A 22909-nucleotide genomic window follows, 5' to 3' on the forward strand; every position below is an offset into this window, starting at 1 on the left:
TTGGTACTTGATCGAGTGTATTTTTTGATGAAAATAATTATGGTTGGTCGTGTATTTTTTTCGGTTGTATGCTGGATTACTTTAACTAATGTTAATTTGTTGTCAGGTTTAATTAAATGATTATTTATGTGACTCAATATTTCTTTTTTATTAAGTATAAAAGAAAAATACATATCCATACTAAAATTATAAATGCGAAAGTAACTCTGTCTGTCTGTCTGTTACTCAATCACGCCTAAACTACTGAACCAATTTGCATGAAATTTGGTATGGAGATATTTTGATACCCGAGAAAGGACATAGGCTACTTTTTATTGCGAAATATGTACCACGGGCGAAGCCGGGGCGGACCACTAGTTTCAGATAAATTAACATACCAAAAATCACAGAGATTTGTTCGGCAGAATGATGCATTTGTTGTTTATAGTTAATTGTTGGCTTATTGATAGCCGAAAAAATAATAGAAATATGTACATTGTACATATTATTATGTCATCAACACCTGCCTTACTTTCCTACATTTAGTTCAACGTAGGAAACAAAAAAGTTTTAACAATATCGCCTCCATAGTTTATGAGGGTAGTAAGTGTACTTATATTAAAATGTACATTTATAAGCCTGCTTACATTCATCTACCTTTTATACCTCATTAAAGTTAAATCTACGACCATTTTAAATATTCGCACTAAACTAGTTTGCGCAAATACTACGCACTTTATGTCCACATCCTTACCCGACCTCCATACAAAATTCAAACTGACTGCAAACTTTTTCCCACTCGCGACCCTTGACCCATGGGAGAATAATATATAGAGAATATTTACACAGTATAAAGAGAAAAGTAAGTTATCTTCGAACAAAGGTACACATCGCGCCGTTTGTACGCACGCACGCACACAACGCCGCTCGGTTCCTTCTCAAGGACCGGTCTCGTGAGGGCCGCGCCATTGCTGTGAGCGGTTTATACAATTGTTAAAAATATCAATGTGACAAGTGACAACCCTGCGCTTCGCGAGTTTAGGTGCCGTACGCTCCACGCCGCGAGTCGGCCTACTTTTATCTTTATACTATGATATTTACTTGTGACTCTGCTATGTCGCTTCCAATAACAACTATTTCGTTATCTTCATTGTCGAAGTCTGTTCCAAGATAGCAGACACTTCCTTTGTTTTACTGAATGAATATTGTGTTAAGTTCCAAGATAATATGAGACGTCTTTAGTGTTAAAAGTAAAGGTCATTTTGCTTTTGTATTACTTTTCTATAGATTAATGTCGGTAATACTTGGAATTTATTATAAAAATGCTTTGAGATAGGAGGTACTTACTACCTTTGTCATAATTTAGAAAATTTGGAAAACCAAAATGTAATATAAACCGTACTAAACCCTAAAACGTGTCAAATTATAAAGTTTAAACATTTTTATCTATTCAATAAAATAGTTAAAAAACATAAAACTATGATTTATGAGTTCCAGATTCTAAGAACAAACCAAACACAGCTATCAACATATAAATTATCTATTTACAGTACGAAGAACGAAATAATGTACTCAAGACACAACTCCAGCACAGTCGGTTAAAACAAACAGTTTATCCATTTAACAATGCACTCGAAGCGCTTCAAGCCTTTGAAACGTTTTTACAAGAGTATCGTTGAAAAGTATAGCTACTACGTGCTTAATAGCCCAACCGAATCTCTTGACCTAGCACTCTGCCACTGATTCCATTCTGATGAGTCCCAGTTGTTTTTATTGCGTTGTAAAGCGCTTTATTTCGCTGTATTTGTATGAAATGACACTAATGTTAATAATTAGAGTGTCTCTTACAAAAACGAACACATTTTATTGAAAGCTTGAATATAAATGGATTATCCATGGTCGTATAGGTAGACTTTTATCCTTGATCGAGTGAGGGTGTTGCTTGTATTTTCTCATCTTCCCGATCAAAAAATCTGGGATAAAATAATTTCATTGTAATATACTTATTTTTTGAACAGCGGTTTCATAATCTTAACAAAAATGTAGCTACAAAAGAAAAATAGAATAATGTTAGTGAATGTTGATTTATAAAGGTCGAATTATATGTATACGATCTAGGTGATAATTCGTTCCTTTTGAAGATCCTTAAATCAAAGCTCATGTCGTGTTCCAGTGATATAAAAATGGCAATAGCCTTCAGAAAGTAGATAAAAAAATATTGGTATTTCCCTACTATTATACTATTTTTTTTTAAGAAAATATCGTCAAAATTGGAATCCTTTTCCTTTTCTCTAATATCGACTTATTAAAGTATCGATTTTATAGTTATATACCTATGCGAGAGGGGTGAATACTTTCAAAATTTTTTTTTTTCAAAGTTTCAAAAACAGTTTTGAAACAGTTATAAATGTTATTTTTAAAGAAAGGGGTCGTCTAGACAATACATACAGATAATCTAGCCCGCATAACGTCAGAGCCAGTACACGAACAAATGAATTTAATACAATTTACCAAAATTAATAATCTGTTAATGACAAAATTGGCGTTTACCATAATAAGCAATTTAGTAATCTGTGCAATTTAGCAAAACATGTGAATTCCGTTCGCCAAAATTGCGTCGACGAAATTAAAAAAGTCCCGTCGCTTATCATAAAATGTGCCAGAGAGATTAACGTTTGTTGTTTTCAATTTTCTTTTTAATAGATTTCTTTAAGAGCAAAGCCAAGGCGTGTCGGGATTTTAATTAGGTCCCGTGGAACAATTTTTCATTTGGCGCTATTTAATTTTTGGCGCCGAATCGCCTTTGATGTCACGTCAACGTCTTGTCAGTTTGACGTTTGATTTCTTTTGCGCAAATGAAAAAGTTATTTTTTTTTAATTAAAGTAGGCAAGGTTTTTACAATGGCATGGCAGGATATTTAAATCGATTACGCTATAATTCAAATAAATTGTGGAGGTAGGAAGGTGGAATTCCTCCATCGAAAAGGGGAGGATCCTCGACCAGTCTACTCGAGTGGCCGGCCGTGAATACACCCATGGATGATGTCGGAAAGTTGTATATAACCTCTGTAGCGAAAACATTTCGCTTGCGCGATTCAGAGCGAGGTGTCGCTACAAAATATTTACAGTGTATGTTTTGATTGCGGTGGCTATTTTAAATTTATTATACATACTCATTTTAAAATAAATATTTCTCTTGATCGAATTCTTATAATGGAAATTTTTATACGACTAGCTTACTACGCAATAAAAGATAATATGTATATCACAGAGCACAAGTATAAGCACAAACCCAATTTCTTTTACTACTAAATTTTCACTACCAATTCGATCACATTGATAGACCGATGTTATACAAAACACTTACATGAACAAGTATTGATTTATCTTTCTTGTATGAAGATGTGCTCTAATCATATTATCTAAAAAATAATAGCGCAAAAAATAATAAACAGCTTCATCAATTAGTGAACCACTGAATTGTAGCAACATCATAAGAAAACTAAATATAATATTAATTCAAACCAATGCTCATCATAACAATCATCTCACTTCTAATTCCCTGAAATCCATTGTCTAAACCATAGTCGAAACTCACGATAAACATAGCAAATAACCTCACTAATCACTATGAACGAATTACTGCGCTTATCATATGTATAAATGATTTCATTACATCAAGATTGGGCTCATAACTTCCCGAACCAAATCTGTATATCATTATAGTTTAGAATATCATTTAGGCACTTTTCCCCGTTAATATAACCGAGTTGGAACAGTTCCAACTAACTCTGCCAAGTCCGTCCACGGCTGTGATTACAAAGAAATTGTGGATTATGCCCCTATTATTGTCATTGGCAATTAATAAGCGGAAAACATTTCGTTATTATGTTATTATGTATGCACCAGGCACGGAATGATGAAATTATTGATATAAATGAACATGAAAATGACTGTTATGTACTGTGGATAAATCGATTAGGGCTGTTCGAATATGTACCAAATTAAATAGGTATCAAAATAACTATTGCAACTGTTATTGTTAAGTTTTCCAATACTTACTAAACAACAATTAGGACCCAATGATGAAATTTCACAAGTTAAAAAGTTCCCATTCTAACTCAATCTCAAACATTTATTTATTCAATTAGGCTTCTTATAAAAGCACTTTGCATTTACACATCTTTTTTACATTTACCATTTCTAAATAACGAAGATATTATGTATAGTTAATAATAAATTATTTTTTTAACAAGATAGCCAGGCATTTGCCTGCATCGTACGTGATGGTAAGTAGTTATGCAGTCTATAAAAGATGTAGTTATGTTTAGAGTTATAAATGTGTTACATCACTACATAGTACAAAGTCGCTTTCTCTGTCCCTATGTCCCTATGTATGCTTAAATCTTTAAAACTACGCAACGGATTTTGATGCGGTTTCTTTTCAATAGATAGAGTGATTCAAGAGGAAGGTTTTAGTATATAATTTATTATGTTTAAGACAAAGCGGGCGAAACCGCGGGCGGAAAGCTAGTGCTATTATAAAATACATTTTATATCGCCCCACCATTATCAAGAACAATGTCAAAGGAGTGACAAATGCATTTATTGAAGCCATTTGTCTGTAGCAAGCGAACTATATGATCACTATAATGTCACGATCTCAGAAGACGGGATCTTGTTGGAAATGTCAGCAAAACTGAACTGGTTTAATGCTGACACGGTATTATAGTACTATCTTGGTGACTCTGAACATAGGCTCTACGTGTAACATGGAACAAAGCAGTTTTTATTTGGTTGGTTCAAGTAAAGAAGGTTTGTTGTCATGTGTAACAAAATACTTAACGGTTCTAGTTATTTCTATGGTTCTAAATTCTAATAGTTTAAGAAGTTTGTAGTAGTAAATATAGTTCCTGCGCAATAGTTTTAAGCAAACCAACTCGCGAAGTAATTACTGATAATTAGGTAGGTTAGGTGAGTCTATAATACCTATTACCTAATAAGTATTAAATAGACGATCTTTTAGGTATACACCTGAAGTAAATCATAGGTATTATAAACGATATATAAGGAAGGTTTTAATTGGTATTTGTATAGCTCTCATTCTAATAACGCTCACCTCTTCTACTGCATGTATGTATTATTATGAACAATAGATTAGACATTCTGTATTGTAATATAGAAGATTATGGTATATGTTACAGAGGAATGCGTGGAGGAAGCAATTTGAAATACGTAGGAGACAATCATCCGTATTTACATAATATTATAACGTAGTTATATTTATGATATTGTATTACTGGCTGATAACCGTGTAACAGTGTCCTAGCATGTTTATGAATTCACTTATGTACCTATTTGGAATTTTACGTGATCTCATTAGTTTTGTTACTAATTTTTTTAAGGTTAGTATGGTATTAATATCGAGCGTCAGTTTCACCACTAGCTGATAACATCATCCAATTTATCATTTTTTAGCAAATATTTTCATTCTTTATAAACATAATAATTATAAGTACAATCAACTATATATACGTTTTATTTCGTTACTTTTAAAAATATTTTTTGAGAAAATCTCGACGATTTCGGAAGCAATTAAGGTTATTTTTTAAATTTTCGTCACAACACCCTTTCGCGATGATAAGAGGCGTTTCAAACGGTTATAAGTGGGTTCAAGGGAGATGAAATGATCCACCCAAATTCAGTGGAAAACACGCTAAAAGCTTTTTAACTCTTTCTTTGGAGGTTTTTCAAATTTTATTTATATGAGGAAGTTAAAATACGCTAAATCATTGTTATAAGCTTATTTTTTAACATTACCTGGATTTATCGTAATATTATTAGAATAAGGATAAGTTATTCATAAATAATAATAATTTATTTGGATAATATAATATGATTATCAGCTTTTCTCGTTTATCGAACACGATTATTATCATGAATAGTGGTTACATAAGGCCATGAGGAGCGACATGACTTTCATTGCTGGCCACACTGTTGCTGATCAAATTTAGACTCTAGTAGATGGACATAATGACTCACCAATAATAGTAGCGAGGGTGATAAGAGCGAGGATGACGGACGTAACCGCCATGAGTACGAGCGACGTAACGTCAGTGCTGGTCACATTTTTGACAATTTTATAGACTCTAGTGTTACAATTTGGTTACAATACTTATTGTAGACTCTAGTGGGTTGACATAAGGACTCACCAATAATAGTAGCGAGGATGATAAGAGCGAGGATGACGGACGTGACCGCCATGAGGACGAGCGACGTGACGTCAGTGCTGGTCGCGTTGCCGGTGACGTTGAGAGTGACGTTGCAGCCCCACGACACCGCGTCCACCCATGAACAGTTGGGATCGTACCACTCGGTTGTCGAGTCATCTAGAAAAAATAGGTTAAATGTTAACTGTATAACTATGATGACTTAATCACTTACCGTCTTATTACAAAACATGTTTTAGCGTTAAACCACACAGAAGGATGGATAAGGACAAGTTTTAACCTCTGGTGAAACCAGTCTGCGTTTAGACCAGGTCTATTTAAGTTTTTGTAAAAAGACGGTTTGTAGCAAGTGTGGTAACAACTAGACTTAAACGTTTCAATATAATATACAAGCTGCGCTTCGCGGTTTCACCCGCATAGCTCCGCTCCTGTTGGTTTTAGCCTTCCTCGATAAATGGACTATCTAACACCGAAAGAATTTTGCAAATCGGACCAATGTCCTTTACCAAAATTCTTTAGCGCGTCTTTAGCGCGTCCAAACAAACAAACTCTTCAGCTTTATAATATTAGTATAGAAGTATAGTTGTTTATTTATGTTGGTATTATATTTTATAAGCAGGATTAGAATGCTTCTAATAATATGGAAGATGTTAAAGAGCTTCAAACCATTTCAAAGTCAAATTAACTCTACGAATAACGAAACATTACTATTTAGAAGGGAAAGAAAATATTTACCAATACCTATTCTGTAAAGAAAATGGACCAGTGAATTAAGGGAACTATGGGTGACATACATCTGCCATACGTTCCCAGAAGGAAACAGGATGACACTTTGTACATAAAGTACATCCAAGATTGTGATCTCCAATTCTCCCTTAGTTATAGTACAAGGGGCTTAATTTACAACAGTAATATTTATCTTAGGCTTTATATATTGTGTAAAACTAGATCTATCTTGACTGAACTAAATAGATATTTCGAGTTAATAGCCAAAATCTCTTATTAATTTTAGTCTATAAGCATACTTTAATATACGTTTATTTTTAAAATTAATTAAACTGAAACTTCCTAGTACTTATAGCACACAATAGAACAACTATTCTCTAAGTCCATTGGATGCAATTAATTTATAGCTTCAATAAAACAGGTTTATTCTACAAAACAAAGCTTTTGAATGAGTTTAAAACATCTATTTAATAACGAAAAAGATTCTTGTTTAAATAATAAATAACAATTCTTTGCCCTCAACCTTTGACTTACGGAATAGCTTGCTTTTGTTAATTCATCTATAGTCATCTTGTGGTCATCTTAATGCTTGACCCAAATTCACATTTTTTATTGCAGGCTAGCTATCTGTTTACTAAAATTAAATAAATAAAAACACTTTATTGTAAAAAGTATATAAGAAATAATAGTAAATAACTATTGGACGGTCTTATTATATAAGAAAACAGTTTTTTACGACAAATTTTTATTTTAGAATTTTCACGGGACACAAAAACTTCTTACAGGCGCAAATATCTTTTCAATATTTTAGACATGAATGTTGTTTTTATAATCCAGCTCACACATATCAATAAATAAATAAATAAATAAAAACACTTTATTGTACACACAGATGAAGTTGACAGAAGGACAATAAAAATCAGCACAAGAGGTTAAGGTACCTACAGTAGGCGGTCTTATCGCTCATGAGCGATTTTTACCAGACAACCAAGAAGCAAAGGAGAGCTGGGAAGTAGGAGAGTAGGCGTGGTACAATAGTGAAAGTTACAGTAAGACGTAACATGTACAAATATTGCACAAAGATAAAATAAAATTGTACACATATAGTATCTCATTACTCTACTTATTTTATAAGGGAAGAAATACGACATAACAGCTAGTAGACGGTAGTTTATCATACAAGGATTATATGAACAGTGAATAGAACTTTGACTTGCAGAGTATATTGAATTCTCTACCATTTGTAGACAATTGGCCATCATGTATTGATGGTCTACAATGGTGTACAATGGCCTTTGACATACGCAATCCGGTACTAATGATTTTGTCGTAGTTTAGTCAACTGTAGGGTATCCTCATGGTTGCGTTCATGTGGAATATACTACAAATATTATATACTGAATGTAAGGAACTGTTAGTGAAAATGTAGTTGTTTGAATGGAGTTTATTGGCATAGAAACGGAATGTCCTTAGTTTAAATAGCGAGTAATTGTTCAAATATTCAACAGAAAATCATTAAAACGTCAGAAAAATTGTAATTATTGAGCTGCTTAAAGACATAAAAACTTTCTCATTAGTAGTTCAGCTGTGTGTATATGTATTCGATACTGGTCTGCTAGATAATTTAATTTGTAAACAATCGCTTAGATATAGAGTACAGAGGAAAATAGATAATTAAAGTTTTACTCAGTATCAAATATAGCTCTTATTCTCTAGATAATAAAACTCAATAATTCCTCGCTTCCTTGAGCTATCGCATTATCAATTTGTCTTATTAACAATTAAGATACCAGTGATAGTAAAATTAATTAATCTTTTAATGTACCGTAAACTTCATTTATAAAAGCTACCTAATTTATATTTATCCGAAATCCGGCTAAATTATAATGGCTGTAATCGCAGTTTACAGCTAATTAAGTTCGCACAAACGCTTTAACTCGGCTTCGTTAATGGAATGTCTTGAATAAGCGGGTCTACACAGAGTAAGCGGCCTCGCGAAGCAATTGGTACACCAGATCTAGAGCGAAGATCAGTGTGGACGTGACTCGACCAAGGAAACCGCGTGTGACGTCACTTGCCTCGGCGGCCACGTGATGACAAATGAACGGACTATCTTCTTCTGGGCCTCAGATGGAAATACGGAACACGCGCTTTCCTCGGCTGAGCCACGAGCTCTGACTCAGCTGCTTCACGCAGTTATTACTTTGCGAGGCTGCTCGCTCTGTGGCATGACAAGTGAAAGTACTATTTTCTTCTTTTCTTAAGATGACGATATGTTATTTAATCCGTCTAGCCCCGGAACCACAGACACGATAGAAAATTATTGTGTCTGGGACCGATCGGGCCGCTTGGGGCTCAATGGGTTAAAATGTAGGAACGTGCACTTTCCTCGACCGAATCTACGTTGACACTGACTCAGCTTCGCATAGCAATTACTTCGCCAGTCTGCTCACTCTGTGTGAACCAGTTTAATGAAAAATGAAAGTACTATCTTCTTCTATTCTTCAGATGTCGATATGTAATAATAAAGGAACACGCCCTTTCCTCGATCGAATCACGTTCATACTGACCGAGCTTCGCGCAGCAATTGCTCCGCGAGGATGCTCGCTCTATGGTTACCAGTCTAATGACAAATGAAAAGAGTATTTTCTTCCGGGCTTAAGATGGCGTTATGTTAGTCAAATCCGTATTTATTCAGGCTTCATTGCGAATTGGTTCACGCTCATATTGGGTAGATTAATGTATGCGTGGTAGCGTGTTTATACAAATAAATTGAAGGATGTTTGGCATGTTGAAATAACAGCTTCCTATTTATTTTGATGAAACTTAGCAGTGTTGATTCTTACGTACCAGAAAAATATAAGCTTTCTATACCAGCTTCCCGTGTTTTTATCGGCGTGGTACTTGTACTAATATAATAATAATAATATCAAACTCAAATAGTTTATAACTTTTCTAATCAAACAAACAGTTATAACAATTAAATGAATCCCCTAATGATGCAGAAATATGCGACGTCATTCTAATTAAATCTACTCACTAAAATGACTGAGCCTCCTATAATTAAATTACGTAATTTGGTCATACATTTTAAATAATAATGTAAGTGGAATTTGCTATTATTCATAAGTGGGATCATTTGTAGAAAAGTTAACATAACTAGCTTGGTTACTTGCTCCATTGTGAAGTATTGTTAACTCAAAAGTATAACAAATAACGATCGCATCGTAAACTCAAATTCAAATTTTGTTTATTGTGTAGGATGTAGTTGTTATTTGGGATTGTAGTTAAACAAGTAATATATCATTGAGCATATATACGAGTATCTAATGTCATATTGGCAACGGAAAAGGTAATGTACAAAAAAGTGGTTCTTTCGAATAAGTTACAAAATCGGTAGAAATATAATCTCTTATATATAAAATTCTCGTGTCACAATGTTAGTCTGCATACTCCTCCGAAACGGGTGGACCGATTCTCATGAAATTTTCTGTGCATATCGGGTAAGTCTGAGAATCGGCCAACATCTATTTTTCATATGTACCACGGGCGAAGCCTGGGCGGACCGCTAGTAAAAATATATAAATAAACTCTCTGTTTTGTGATATCATACTTTTAATGACTCGTATAGCCAAATTACATTAAAGAACATAAATAATTGAAATTAACATGCAAGCAGAAATAGAATTACGCAAATGCAACTGTCGATCTAAAATGCTTATTGAGTACTTTATTTTAAAGTTTCTTTTTGATCGTGTTATTTCTTAATGAGTGGGAAAACATTTTCTAACAATACAAATCGGTCCATTATAAATCAGCTGAGATGAATGCCGTATCATTGTTAGATCTTTATTTGTTCCCACTGTGAATAAAATATAATAGTGTAAGTTGAGGCAATTTCTGTTTCACTAGAAATTTAAATTATCTCGTTTGTATTTTATTAGCTAAGGCTTTGGATTTTTGGCATGAGAAGTTAATGTGTGAATAAATATTTCAGGACAATTTTCACACACGGCACGATCTGATCCCATACTAAGCTTTCGCTTGTGTTATGGAAACCAGATAGCTGATAAACATTAATATATAATTTAAATAAATACTTATATAGATAATTAACACCCAGACACAGAGCAAACATCTATGTTCATCACACAAATATTTGCCCCGGGTGGGAATCAAACCCACGACCTGTGGCTTGGAAGGCAGGGCCACTGCCAACCAAGCCAACCGGTCAGTCAAGTCAATAAATATGTTATTGACTGTTTAGCATATTGGTAGAAAAAATTAACATTATGCCCCTACATGGAGTAATGAAGATTTAAGTATTGTCGTTAAGTAGGACATATTGAATTTGAAATTCTTGTATGCTTGGAAGAGCTACGGACTAAAACTGAAGCAGAAAAGGTTTGATTCATGTTTCAAATTCGCAGCTATAATGGAAAAACCTATAGGTAGATTTATTATTTAGATAATATAGATCTCGCTCACGTCTGGATCTTAATGCATTTTCCTTAGCAATAAGCTATGATAAATTTAATATATTGCTACAGTAAATCTGTTAAATATAGAAAGTTGAATGAATACAAAATTCATGCTCGTTGTCTTTTTTTCCGCGTAACTAACGAACAACAACAAATGAATTAGTCCAGCTGTTCACGCGTGATGCCGTGACCAAGAGAAAAGGTATTCATTTTTATATTCGACTAGCTGCTCCGCGCGGTTTCACCCCCGTGTCTTCGTGTCGTTTTGGTCTTAGCGAGATGATATATAGCCAATAGCCTTCCTCGATAAATGGGCTATCTAACACTGCAAGAATTTTTCAAATTCAAAATACCTGACCTGAGATTAGCGCGTTCCTTCAGCTTCATAATATTAGTATAGATATAAATAGATTATACTCACAATTGGTAACATTGATCCCACGTGCTTCTATTCGTGATAAGTTCATGGTCGGCCGCTCGTCCTCCTGTGAACAAACACACAATTTTTTTATAATACATATTTATAATATTTCTTCTACATAGGTAGTATAAAACAAAGTCGCTTTCCGTTGTGTGTGTGTTTGTATGTTTAGATCTTAAAAACTACGCAGCGGATTTTGATCAGGTTTGTTCTAAGAGATAGATTGATTCATGAGGAAGTTTGAGAGTTTACTTTATTAGATTTTAGACAAAGCGAGCGAAGCTGCGGGCGGAAATCTAGTATATTGTAAATTTAAATATACTTATATTGAGACAAAATAAAAGGTATCATGTGAATTTTTTTCATATTCAATAACCACTTTTAAAGAAACTAGAAAACAAATGGCTTTTAAAATACATAAACAAACAGCCCGAGGCTTCGTTTGATAAACGCACACACCTAAATACTTCTATAAGTATAAGAGTTAGCATTTGAAAAGGCAAGGAAAATTATGAGCATAAACCTGATTTACTCGCATTTTATGCGCTCCATTTTTAACGTTAGCTGCAATATTCAAATGAAGTTTAAACTTCTCATATAAAATGTTTGAATGCAAATACTTTTTAAATAAACATTATAGCGAATATAAAAGGGTGTTTGATGGCAGTGAATAAAGAAGTTTCGAACTTCAGAGTTCATTTGAGTCGTTGGATTTTTATAAAGTTTGCCCGTTCGGTTTTGTACGCCTCTATAGTACGTCGTACAAGTTTTAAATTTCAATTTAAAATCGCATATAACGTGCAGCTTGAATAGTTTCGTTAAAACAGTGTTTCTAAACAAGAACTGAGTTTCGAACGAGAGTAAAAGTGAACCGCAGCTTGCGGGGTGTGCGGTCGATGTATTTGACATCTATTTCATTGGTTTTCTTTTATTATGTGTCTAGTATTCGATTATCTCTTTATTTCGAATCTGGGACTTTAGTCAAGTGTCAGAGACGCCAAGGAATAGAAACTGCAATATCTAATTATACATAACATCATATTGTTGTAATATTTCCTCTCATTGTTGGGTTGCCTGGTAGAGATCGCTACCTAGCGATAAGGCCGCCCTTTGCTGTTTCTGTAGTCTTGTCCTTGTTTTATGTAGCAATAAATTTATTGCTATTCATTCATTCATTCATCACATAAGGGATTTCATTGATTGGATGAAAATTTTGTTCGTGGTCGTCGTCGTCGTTGGTAGGGTGACCGAATCCATAGCAAAACGTCATAAGCTTATGTCAATTTGTATCGATAGCAGATTCTATTACTTCGTTATTCTATTCTTCTGCCATTTGTCTCGGCCTACTGGAGTTAATTTCTAATTGCAATGTCGGAGAAAGACAGAGCTATATACGTCATCTAGTGCCATCACCGTCCCACACTGGATTAAGATACATACTGCTTTAAGACGTCAAGGTAACCTCTTTGCCCATTGACTGACTTCTACAATACATAGTACATGAACGTTTGAAAAATCCATCAAAGTACTTCACTACACGTGAGATATCTTTCGGTAGCATGTGCTACTGCCATGCAATGATTTCGTACTTATTACCGCAATGATTTACATTAAGTAATAACCTATTTTGTGAATACGGTACTTTACGTAATGGCATTTTGGCGTGCGTATTTAACCGATATATCGTACAAATGTATTGTCAAGTTGATGACAAAATTCAAGCGCGTTTTTGTTTGAAGCTCTTTGTCTATTTTAATAAAAATCAATGAGTAGAACAAGACTTTTAAAGCGTTCTTTAGTGCTTATGTGATAAATACTTTATCTATAAGAAGGTGATTTTTAAAAAGATTTAATTGTAAAAAAGACTTGAACAACATCTCTCAAAACTATTTTTATCTCAATAGCCATGAACTAGAGTTTCAGAAATAGAAAAAGGTTTGCAGTGCATTTTAATGAAATCTTTTATTTAGTGCATATAATATTTATCTTTAACCAATTATGGTAAAATTCTTAATTATAATCATTACTCCACATCTATGTAGGGTGCCTTTTAAATGTTTTCTTGTGGTTATTGTTACATGAAATGTTTTGAAACAAAAACTCTTTCATAAAAACTTTGGGGTTACGTCATAAAAACAATGTTCCTCATATAAATAAGGGGACAATATACATCTATACAATTAGAATTAAATTAAATTTATTACATCCTACTAATATTATAAATGCGAAAATTTGAGAGCATAGAATATGGATGTATGAACCTATGTTAGTAACTTTCATATAAAACTGCTGAACCGATTTTGATGAAACTTTACAGAAATAGAATTTATACGTCAGAACAACACATGACTTTGCTCTTTGAAACTTTACAGGAATATAGGCTTTTTCAGACTAAAACATGAGCTATAGATACACTTGATTTTGCCCTTGAAACGGGTTCAGCTAGTAAAAAAAATCACTATAAAGCAAGCAAATAGATTTTGCCTTCCGTTTAAAATTATCTTCCACTGGCGTGAAACTTATAACAAGTTGGTAGGCAACTAATGACTTTGCATTCTAGTCTAAGAGCGAAGTCGGTCTATAAGTTGTAATTAGTCTTACTGTTCTACATGTTCAACAGTAGTTAATGGTAGTTAAAAAGAAGTTTTAAACTTATGATAATTATAACTACTCGGAGTTAACGAATGAACATTTTTTTTACAGTTACATGTGTTACTTGTATATACATATTTTACTCTGAAACTGGACAAAATACGACATTTATGCTTAAATCCAGAATGTAATTCATCTGTGTTTTAAATTTCACTAGCTTTCCGCCCGCGGCTTCGCCCGCTTTGTCTAAACTCTAAATACTAAAACCTTCCTCTTGAATCACTCTATCTATTTAAAAAAACCGCATCAGAATCCGTTGCGTAGTTTGAAAGATTTAAGCATACAAAGGGACATACGGACAGAGACTTTGTTTTATACTATTTAGTGATAGAGATCTGTGCAGCCGTTAGCCGTATAATAATAATAAACATTTATGCATTTATTTTCATAAACCTTCCCTGTGATAAATGGACGTGCTCGTCTTACTTTCATTCTATATTTTCCTGCGTTATACTTACACCACAGTTCATACCCTGTTTGTACCTATATGTGTTGTTATTATGATTCTTATCTGTTATGTGTGTGCGTGTGTGTTGTGCTGCCCTTGATAAATAAATGTTTCTTTCTTTCTAAAAAATATGGAAAAAAAATTAGATTCTTCATCTCGTTTTATTCGTCTTACATTCTATCTAGACCTATCCAAGAGTCCTAATTAGTAGAAAATATAATAATTCTGTATCTTTAATAATCATCGCAGACGTCTTCAACAACGCAGGCGTACAGATGTAGTTAGACCCTCACAAACAAAAGTCGACGTTTATTATTCCTCAAACTCGCAAACGACCCGACCATCCGTTTCTCGGAACGAATTCGCAAATGAATTCTGGGATTCGTTTGTTTATATTCAACAAACTTACATTTATACTCTAAGAACACCGGCCTGCGCAATTATTATTTAATACTGGCGTAGGGTTGACTGGGCAACGTTTTTTGCGTGAAAATTTGAAGTGAAATATTCATAGAAATCTAAATAACAAGACACATATAGTCTGTCCACTATAAGAATTGCTTTTTGACAGCTCGACGGGTGATACCAGAAGTGATGTTCAAAAGATTATCGATTGTGATACCATTTCAATTATAAATTAAAAATATTATCATAAATCGAATCAGGTACGTAAATAATAATTACAACGTAAACGTACTAATAAGATATGTAATAATAAGACTACATATCTATGCATTGTATGTTAAAACTAAACTAAACTAATATTTTATTATTTATTGGTTTCTATCTTACAATTTGGTTGTCTTTACGTTTAAATTATATAACATAATAGAAGAGTTATTCTGCATCGGATATATTTTACAGAGTATTTCTATCGATTATTATAATCTATCGACCCATCATTGAATAATTCTGTGTAGACATCACTAAGTGGGCGGGACCTGTCCATGAAGAACGATAATTATTTGTATGACATTTTAACATAGACAATACAATCCTTCATAGGCGTGAAGCTGTCAAAAAGCAAATAATATAATGGACAGAGTATAGAAGTGCTATAATGTCATAATTCGTATGAAAACCGCTGTCGCCAAAATCAACACATTTAAACCGATAGCTAAACAGTACACACAAGTAAACTATGCCTTTTATTGGACAGCTTGATTTTAGTGAAAACTTAAATATTAAATTAAGCTTTTTAATATGTACCTATCCTAACGCACGAATTTACGGTTTATTTTAGAATAACAATAAGCATATGAGACGTTTTCTTTATTTTTGCTCCAATACGCAAAAATTCGGCTTTTCTATAACAGAGGTTGTCAATTTTGAATAGATATAACTTTGAACATAAACTCATAGAAATAAGGTTGAAATTTGTGTTAAACGTGATAATAAGAATGGTCATGGTCATGTGGCATGGTATGGAAATATTATATTTTTTTAGGAGTAAACATTAGGAATGTTGTTTGTGGTTTTTTTATTATTTGGGTATAATCGCGGAATCAAGTGATTGAAATAGTGTTTTGGAGATGTTAATTCAGATGATATACAAACGGGATTAATTAATTAGTTTCACACCACGAAATGAAACAAACAATGGATTGTATTGCTGTCGCTAATTAAAAATACGATTGAGTGTTGACTCTTCGATTCTAACGACGGGATTTTTTAAGTTTTTATTATAGTTAAGTTTGAATACATTTTAACAACAACACATCTTCAAGTATCGAAAACAGAACGCACATATTTAAATTAAAATAAAAAATAAGCATAGAATCATAATTTTAACATATGACTACAAGATAAACAGCAGGGTTGCCCCAAGTGTGTTTTATTAAAATAATCTTATTCGTGTTAAGCCGGAGACTTGATTAAATTTTTCTCATTTTCCTGCGAACCGCGACACGGTAGTTGTTATTATGTTTGACACACGATTACGTGGTTCTTGTAATAAGGTTTTGGTATAAATATGTTTGGTAACGGGGATGGAATATAATTTGTCACGCGTCAGTTTTCTCTCGAGTTAGATGTCTATGGGGTGATATTCATATGGTTTTGACATACTTGTGTTATAATATTATTTTATGAAGCTTTTACGAAGCTTGCCACGATGGCTTATCATAGCAGTATTACTTTCAGGGTGAGAAAGTGATGGCGCTAGACGACCTACATAGAATGGCGCTATGCTGTCATTTTTCCACACTGGAAAAAAGACTGCTTTAAGTCATCATGGTACGGCGGCAGAACCTTGTATGTATAATACTAGCTTACCACCCGCGGCGTCGCCCGCTTTGTCTAAAACCTAATAAATTATATACTAAAACCTTCTTCTTGAATCACTCTATCTATTAAAAAAACCGCATCGAAATCAGTTGCGTAGTTTTAAAGATTTAAGCATACAAAGGGACATAGGGACAGAGAAAGCGACTTTGTTTTATACTATGTAGTGATTATGCGAGTAATAATGCATTCTGGATATTTTAATATCTTATAGGTTGTTCTAAGTTTTAACGCGTATACCTACCTAAGTTAATAATTGTGTTAACATCTGCAGATTTCACAATCAATGCGTTTGACCTTTACAATCTGTAACATTACTTGTATATTTTTTCTATAAATGCTACCGCGAATCGAATCAATAACCTTTCAGGTGAACGCGTTAACTGTGCGCTTTTACATGAAACACAATATCTTCCACAACTGTTTGCGATGTCGGTAAAATGCTGAATAATAATGTTTACCCAACATTATTCCTCTTATGCCGAGATTCACAAATATTTGTTCTTTATTTTGGCGTGTTTGTCTTTGAGAAATCGCTTTGTTCTAACTCCGTCATTACTGTGATTTGGTTTTAACACGATTTCATCACTTTCATTTGGATATTTTGGGGGATTAGTTGACACTAAATTAATTTCTTCATGCAACGTTCGTACAATTTTAAATTGATGTCTTATCCTCTTCCTTAAGTCGAAATCCTCACTGCTGAGGGTCGTGATCATTTTGGAGTTGTGATTTCCGAGTTATTTTACGCCATTTGTTTCGATCTTCTGCGATGAGGATAGCTTCAGGTACGCTACTTCTACGGTCGTTTTAATTAGGTCCGACCAGCTGCAGCGCATTGGACTGCGGCTTCGGGGCCTTTTTCCTTCTACCCTGCCAGTTGGACTTTCTCCAAGTTGTCTCCCCTGATGTCTTATAAACAATACAAAATTAAATAACTATCGTATTTTCTTCTATAATATAATTTCTCCGTGATGTAAATTTCACATAGGTTTACATTTATTTAATAGCGGACAAAAAATAAACTGTGAATATAATAATAATCCATACTAATATTATAAATGCGAAAGTAACTCTGTCTGTCTGTCTGTTACTCAATCACGCCTTAACTACAGAACCAATTTGCATGAAATTTGGTATAGAGATATTTTGATACCCGAGAAAGGACATAGGATAGGTTTTATCCCGGAAATCCTACGGGAACGGGTTTTTCTTTGAAAACGCGGGCGAAGCCGCGGGCGGAAAGCTAGTAGTAAATAAAGTAAAGTAGAATTTAACGTAGTTCATAAAATGAAAGAAAATATTATCTTCAGTAACAGACACCGCTTAATATAACAGCGGAAATAATTTTTAATTAACACTAATTAAGAAATACTTCCCGCTGAAAGAATTTAACAAAAATGTTTACCAGAAAATCTTCAGACTTAGTTAAATTACACCGTTTGTTCAAAAATGGTATTCAGATTAAATTTGCGTCAATGATCTGAAAAATTACTTCAATTAGGACCACCGCTGTCCTTTTCAATCGTTCCCGTTCGGAAAATTTCGGGTTTATCCGCTGAATATTAAATTGAGTTAACTTTGAAATTTTGAGACTGACGCATACAGAAACAATAAGAGCGTCTATTTTATTAATGGTATAGTATTTATATTGCAAGACTAAATAATTTTAGTAAGGGCAAAATACAAAAAAAGCATGCGTTGAATTTTGTTTCATATTAAGTATTTATTTTAAAAATCTTACGGAATGTTATTGAAACTACAACGAAACTAGGTGGTTTGTTGTTGTAGTACTTTTCAATTGACATATAACAATATTACGCATTGCTAGTTCGAAGAGCAATTTCTATAGAGAGGAGTTTCTAGAAAATTTTGTTGTTCCTCCTTTACATCAAATAAAATATACAATGTAATTACATGCAAGTTACATGTATAAAATTCTCAGTGAGAAGACAATACCTTTAATCTCGCTAAGACTGATCTATTTTTATAATCCTGCCCAAAACAAAGCTCCAATTACTAAACGTACGTTGAATCACACCTATAGTGATGTGCACAAATTACTCGATAGATTCACACCGGCATCGATAAACCGTGTAATAAGTTACGTCACTAGTTCTATTGAGCTGAACGGAGGAGTAATGGCGGGCTATTAATCTGCCATGAGTTTACTCGCGTTTACTCAGTTCTATACCTTGTATTTGAGGTATTGGAAGTGCAATTCTTTAATGTTAAATGGTATGTTTCATAGACTGATACTTTTAAATGGGTCACCTATTTCTATTGAACGTTTAAGCAAGAAATATCGATTAATGAAGGTAGTGAAACAAAAGCCTGTTGTTCTGAATTCTGTATGAAATGTCATGTATTGGAAGATCTTCTAGAAATATGTAAAGATGTCATGTGATGTGATCGTTAGAGCCAAATAATATAGTAAAAGCTAGCAAGAATGTATGGATGTTGATATGTTTCTTTCTTGTTCATGAGATCTATAAAAAAAATTGGTAAAGAGATAGATTATATTCTGGATCAGCATATAGGCTACCTACTTTTTACACGGGTACTATGCGAGTGAAGGATCAAGCTATAGCCAGACTATTTCTATAATATGTCTTTAAAACAATTTAAGTACCGAAAACTACAAGTTTAAAGTCCAGAAGAAAACTCTTCTAGAGCTCATTTATATAAGCTTAATAATACAGAAACATTTAAAAAGGCCTTAATTTTCTCTCATTAATCAGAAACATTATACAATCATTAACATGGTTGATGGCGTCATAATTTTAAAATAACGTAACCGCAGTTACAAGAATAAATTACAGGACCTTAAATTTAATTTCAGATGGGCGTATAAATATTCTTTATAATATAATAACAACAAGTTTTCAACATTATGTTCGTTGTTAATGATCCTCATTAAGTGTTGCTGTAAAAGTATTGTTTTTCACAGGAATTTTCATATGAATGCACAATGCATGCAATCGTAAAACATTTCATAAATATACAGTTAAGTTTTGTGAATTCATAGTATTATTGTTCAATAGTAGTCCTACTAATATTATAAATGCGAAAGTTTGTGAGTATGTATGTATCGATGTTTGTTACTCTTTCACGCAAATACTACTAAATCGAATACAATTAAAATTGGCACACATAGAGGGTTACTTGGCTTAACACATAGGATAGGTTTTATCCCGAAAATACCATGGGAACGGGAACTATGCGGGTTTTATTTGAAAACGCAGGCGAAGTCGCGGATGAAAGCTAATATGTACTTAATAATATAAAGCGAGATGGCTTGGTTGTAACGTAATGTAAATAACGACCAAAAGGCCGTGGGTTCGATTATTAATAATTAATATTAGTTAGATACTAATAAAAATTACCTAAATTGATTTTCCTACTTCCGCAATTCTTTCAGGATACCGACTGCCATGTTCAAAATATTGCATCATGCGAACGCCATATTATAATATAGTGAAAAGCCTTTGTCAGTTAGTAACTTTGACTGTCCACATATACAAGAGAAAATCAACTTGAAAACTATTTTCAAAAGAACACTTTTTTCTTCAAAGTACCTAAATGAATTTAAATTGTAAACTATTTTGAACATAACATTTTTTCTTCAAACAATTATATGAATTTTGAATAAAATATGTGAAAATATCCATCAATTGTTTGCCATTTTAAAAATAATCTCTCAGTTGTGTGAAAAATGCATCAACGTCCAGGAATTCAATCGCTTAATCCAATAACAAAGAGTTCAAATTAGCTTGCATGCATTTTTTTGGTCAGCTTGTCCACAAAAAGTTTGCGTTCTCGTCCAAATAATTTAAAAAGTTGCAGGCATTTCTATATTCATATAAATCAGAATAATATATAACTTTTGATAGAACTATAAATCTAAATGGACATGCATTTTATATCAAAGAGACACAAATTTCAAAATTTAAGTTGGTTTAAATGTAATCACTGCATATATGATAGGAATGTTTCACCATTCATATATAATATGTATATCAAAATATAATAACCACACTTTTAAAAATTTTCGGATGCGTATTTTATGAAAATATAAAATCTTTTATTTATTTAAATGTCTCGGTTATCTTATTTTAAAATACCTATACTCGATTTGAAAAATTCTTTCGGTGCTAGATAGCCCATTTATCGAGGAAGGTTATAGGCTATATATCATCACGCTACGACCAACGAGGGTGAAACCGCGCGGAGCAGCTAGTCTAATCTAAAATCTGAACAAATTCACTAAAACGGATATCAAATGCATCAGTTATTTAACAAAACTCCTTTAAAATCTATAGCAACAACCCAAGCGAACAAAAGCCGGCATTAAGTCCTTCTTAAACAACATTCAGTAAATATAGACAGAACGTACGGCTTTAACTCAAGGGGTATTTGAAATTTGAAAGTCATTTCTTGAACATCTTAAGGAGAACGAAACGAATGTTACTAGAAAATATAAGTTTGTTATTTATAGAATAAAACGTAAAGAATTGATGTTAAGCTTTTATTTCTTGAACAATTTTGTAGACGTTTCTCTTTTGTTAAAAATTCAAGTTGAATCGATTGCTCTTTTGCGACGTGAAATAAAGACAAACAAAACAACGCATGTTCTTATTTATAACATTACTAGCGGTCCGACCCGGCTTCGCCCGTGGTACATATGAAAAATAGATGTTGGCCGATTCTCAGACTTACCCGATATGCACAGAAAATTTCATGAGAATCGGTCCACCCGTTTCGGAGGAGTATGCAGACTAACATTGTGACACGAGAATTTTATATATAAGAAGATTAAGAATAAGGATTAAATAATTTTAATTAAACGATGTTCTTTTTTACAAACTCATCTTAAATAAAATTTATTTACCTAATGAGGCTTCCTTCAAGCACTTGATATTGGTAAAGTCAGTACTCAGTAGTCACTTGTCTTGACTGACTGTAGTTTTAATTTCACATTTTTCTGCATTTATTCAGGAATCCCATTTTCTATTAATGTAGAGTAGATATGTATAAATATATTATGAATAATCTTAAAAAATAACGTTCTTTATGTAAAATAAAAAATTAATTGTGAAAGACACAAACAATGGGTCTTCGTACATCAAATTGTTCAACATTTGTAAGCAAAAACTCAACAAACCGGCACAAATGTAATTTCCTGTCCCTCTCATTTGTATGTCATTAGAGCGAAATGAAATGCTAAATTAACGACCGTATTCATAAATGTCACTGTCATTTCATAGAACATAGACAATTCAGTCTCATACATTATGAAGTTTTATTGTCTGTGGCACGTTCCACTTATGACAATTTATTATTCTTTTTTTATCACTCATCTCGGTTTCCATGACCATAAACCAATATGCTCTTGTAAAAAAGACAGTCTAGTCGACTCGATAGTTTTACGAGGTTAACTTTGAAGCCGAGAAATTAAGACAGACTGTGTACTTATCCTATTAAAGATAGATATCATTATGTTTTTTATTTATTTCTAACATATTTCTAACAAGAATTTGATGATAGAGATACAATATCGTTAGTAAGTGGTTTCTAAATAAAATAAAAAGTATATAATTGACAAAATACGTACCACAGATAAAAAAGCCAAACAGTTTCACAAATACAATAGCAAAATTAAATTAATTTCACGAAAAACCCTCATTTA

General features: G+C 33.1%; 1 protein-coding gene across 1 annotated transcript in view; it reads right to left on the reverse strand.

The window, feature by feature from the left end:
- LOC149903227 (5-hydroxytryptamine receptor-like) overlaps nt 1-22909 on the reverse strand; it is a 62769-nt gene that overhangs the window by 4148 nt on the left and 35712 nt on the right. The window contains exons 2-3 of the mRNA XM_090108491.1: nt 11838-11901; nt 6192-6368 (exon numbers count right to left, since the gene is read on the reverse strand). Of these exons, the coding sequence (XP_089964617.1) occupies nt 6192-6368; nt 11838-11883 (223 nt within the window). The 5' untranslated portion in view covers nt 11884-11901. The remainder of the gene's footprint in view (nt 1-6191; nt 6369-11837; nt 11902-22909) is intronic.

The sequence above is a fragment of the Colias eurytheme genome, chromosome 13 (genome assembly GCF_061535395.1).
Source record: "Colias eurytheme isolate Ceu_HAF_F1 chromosome 13, ilColEury1 Martin Lab GWU primary, whole genome shotgun sequence".
Lineage (NCBI taxonomy): Eukaryota > Metazoa > Arthropoda > Insecta > Lepidoptera > Pieridae > Colias > Colias eurytheme.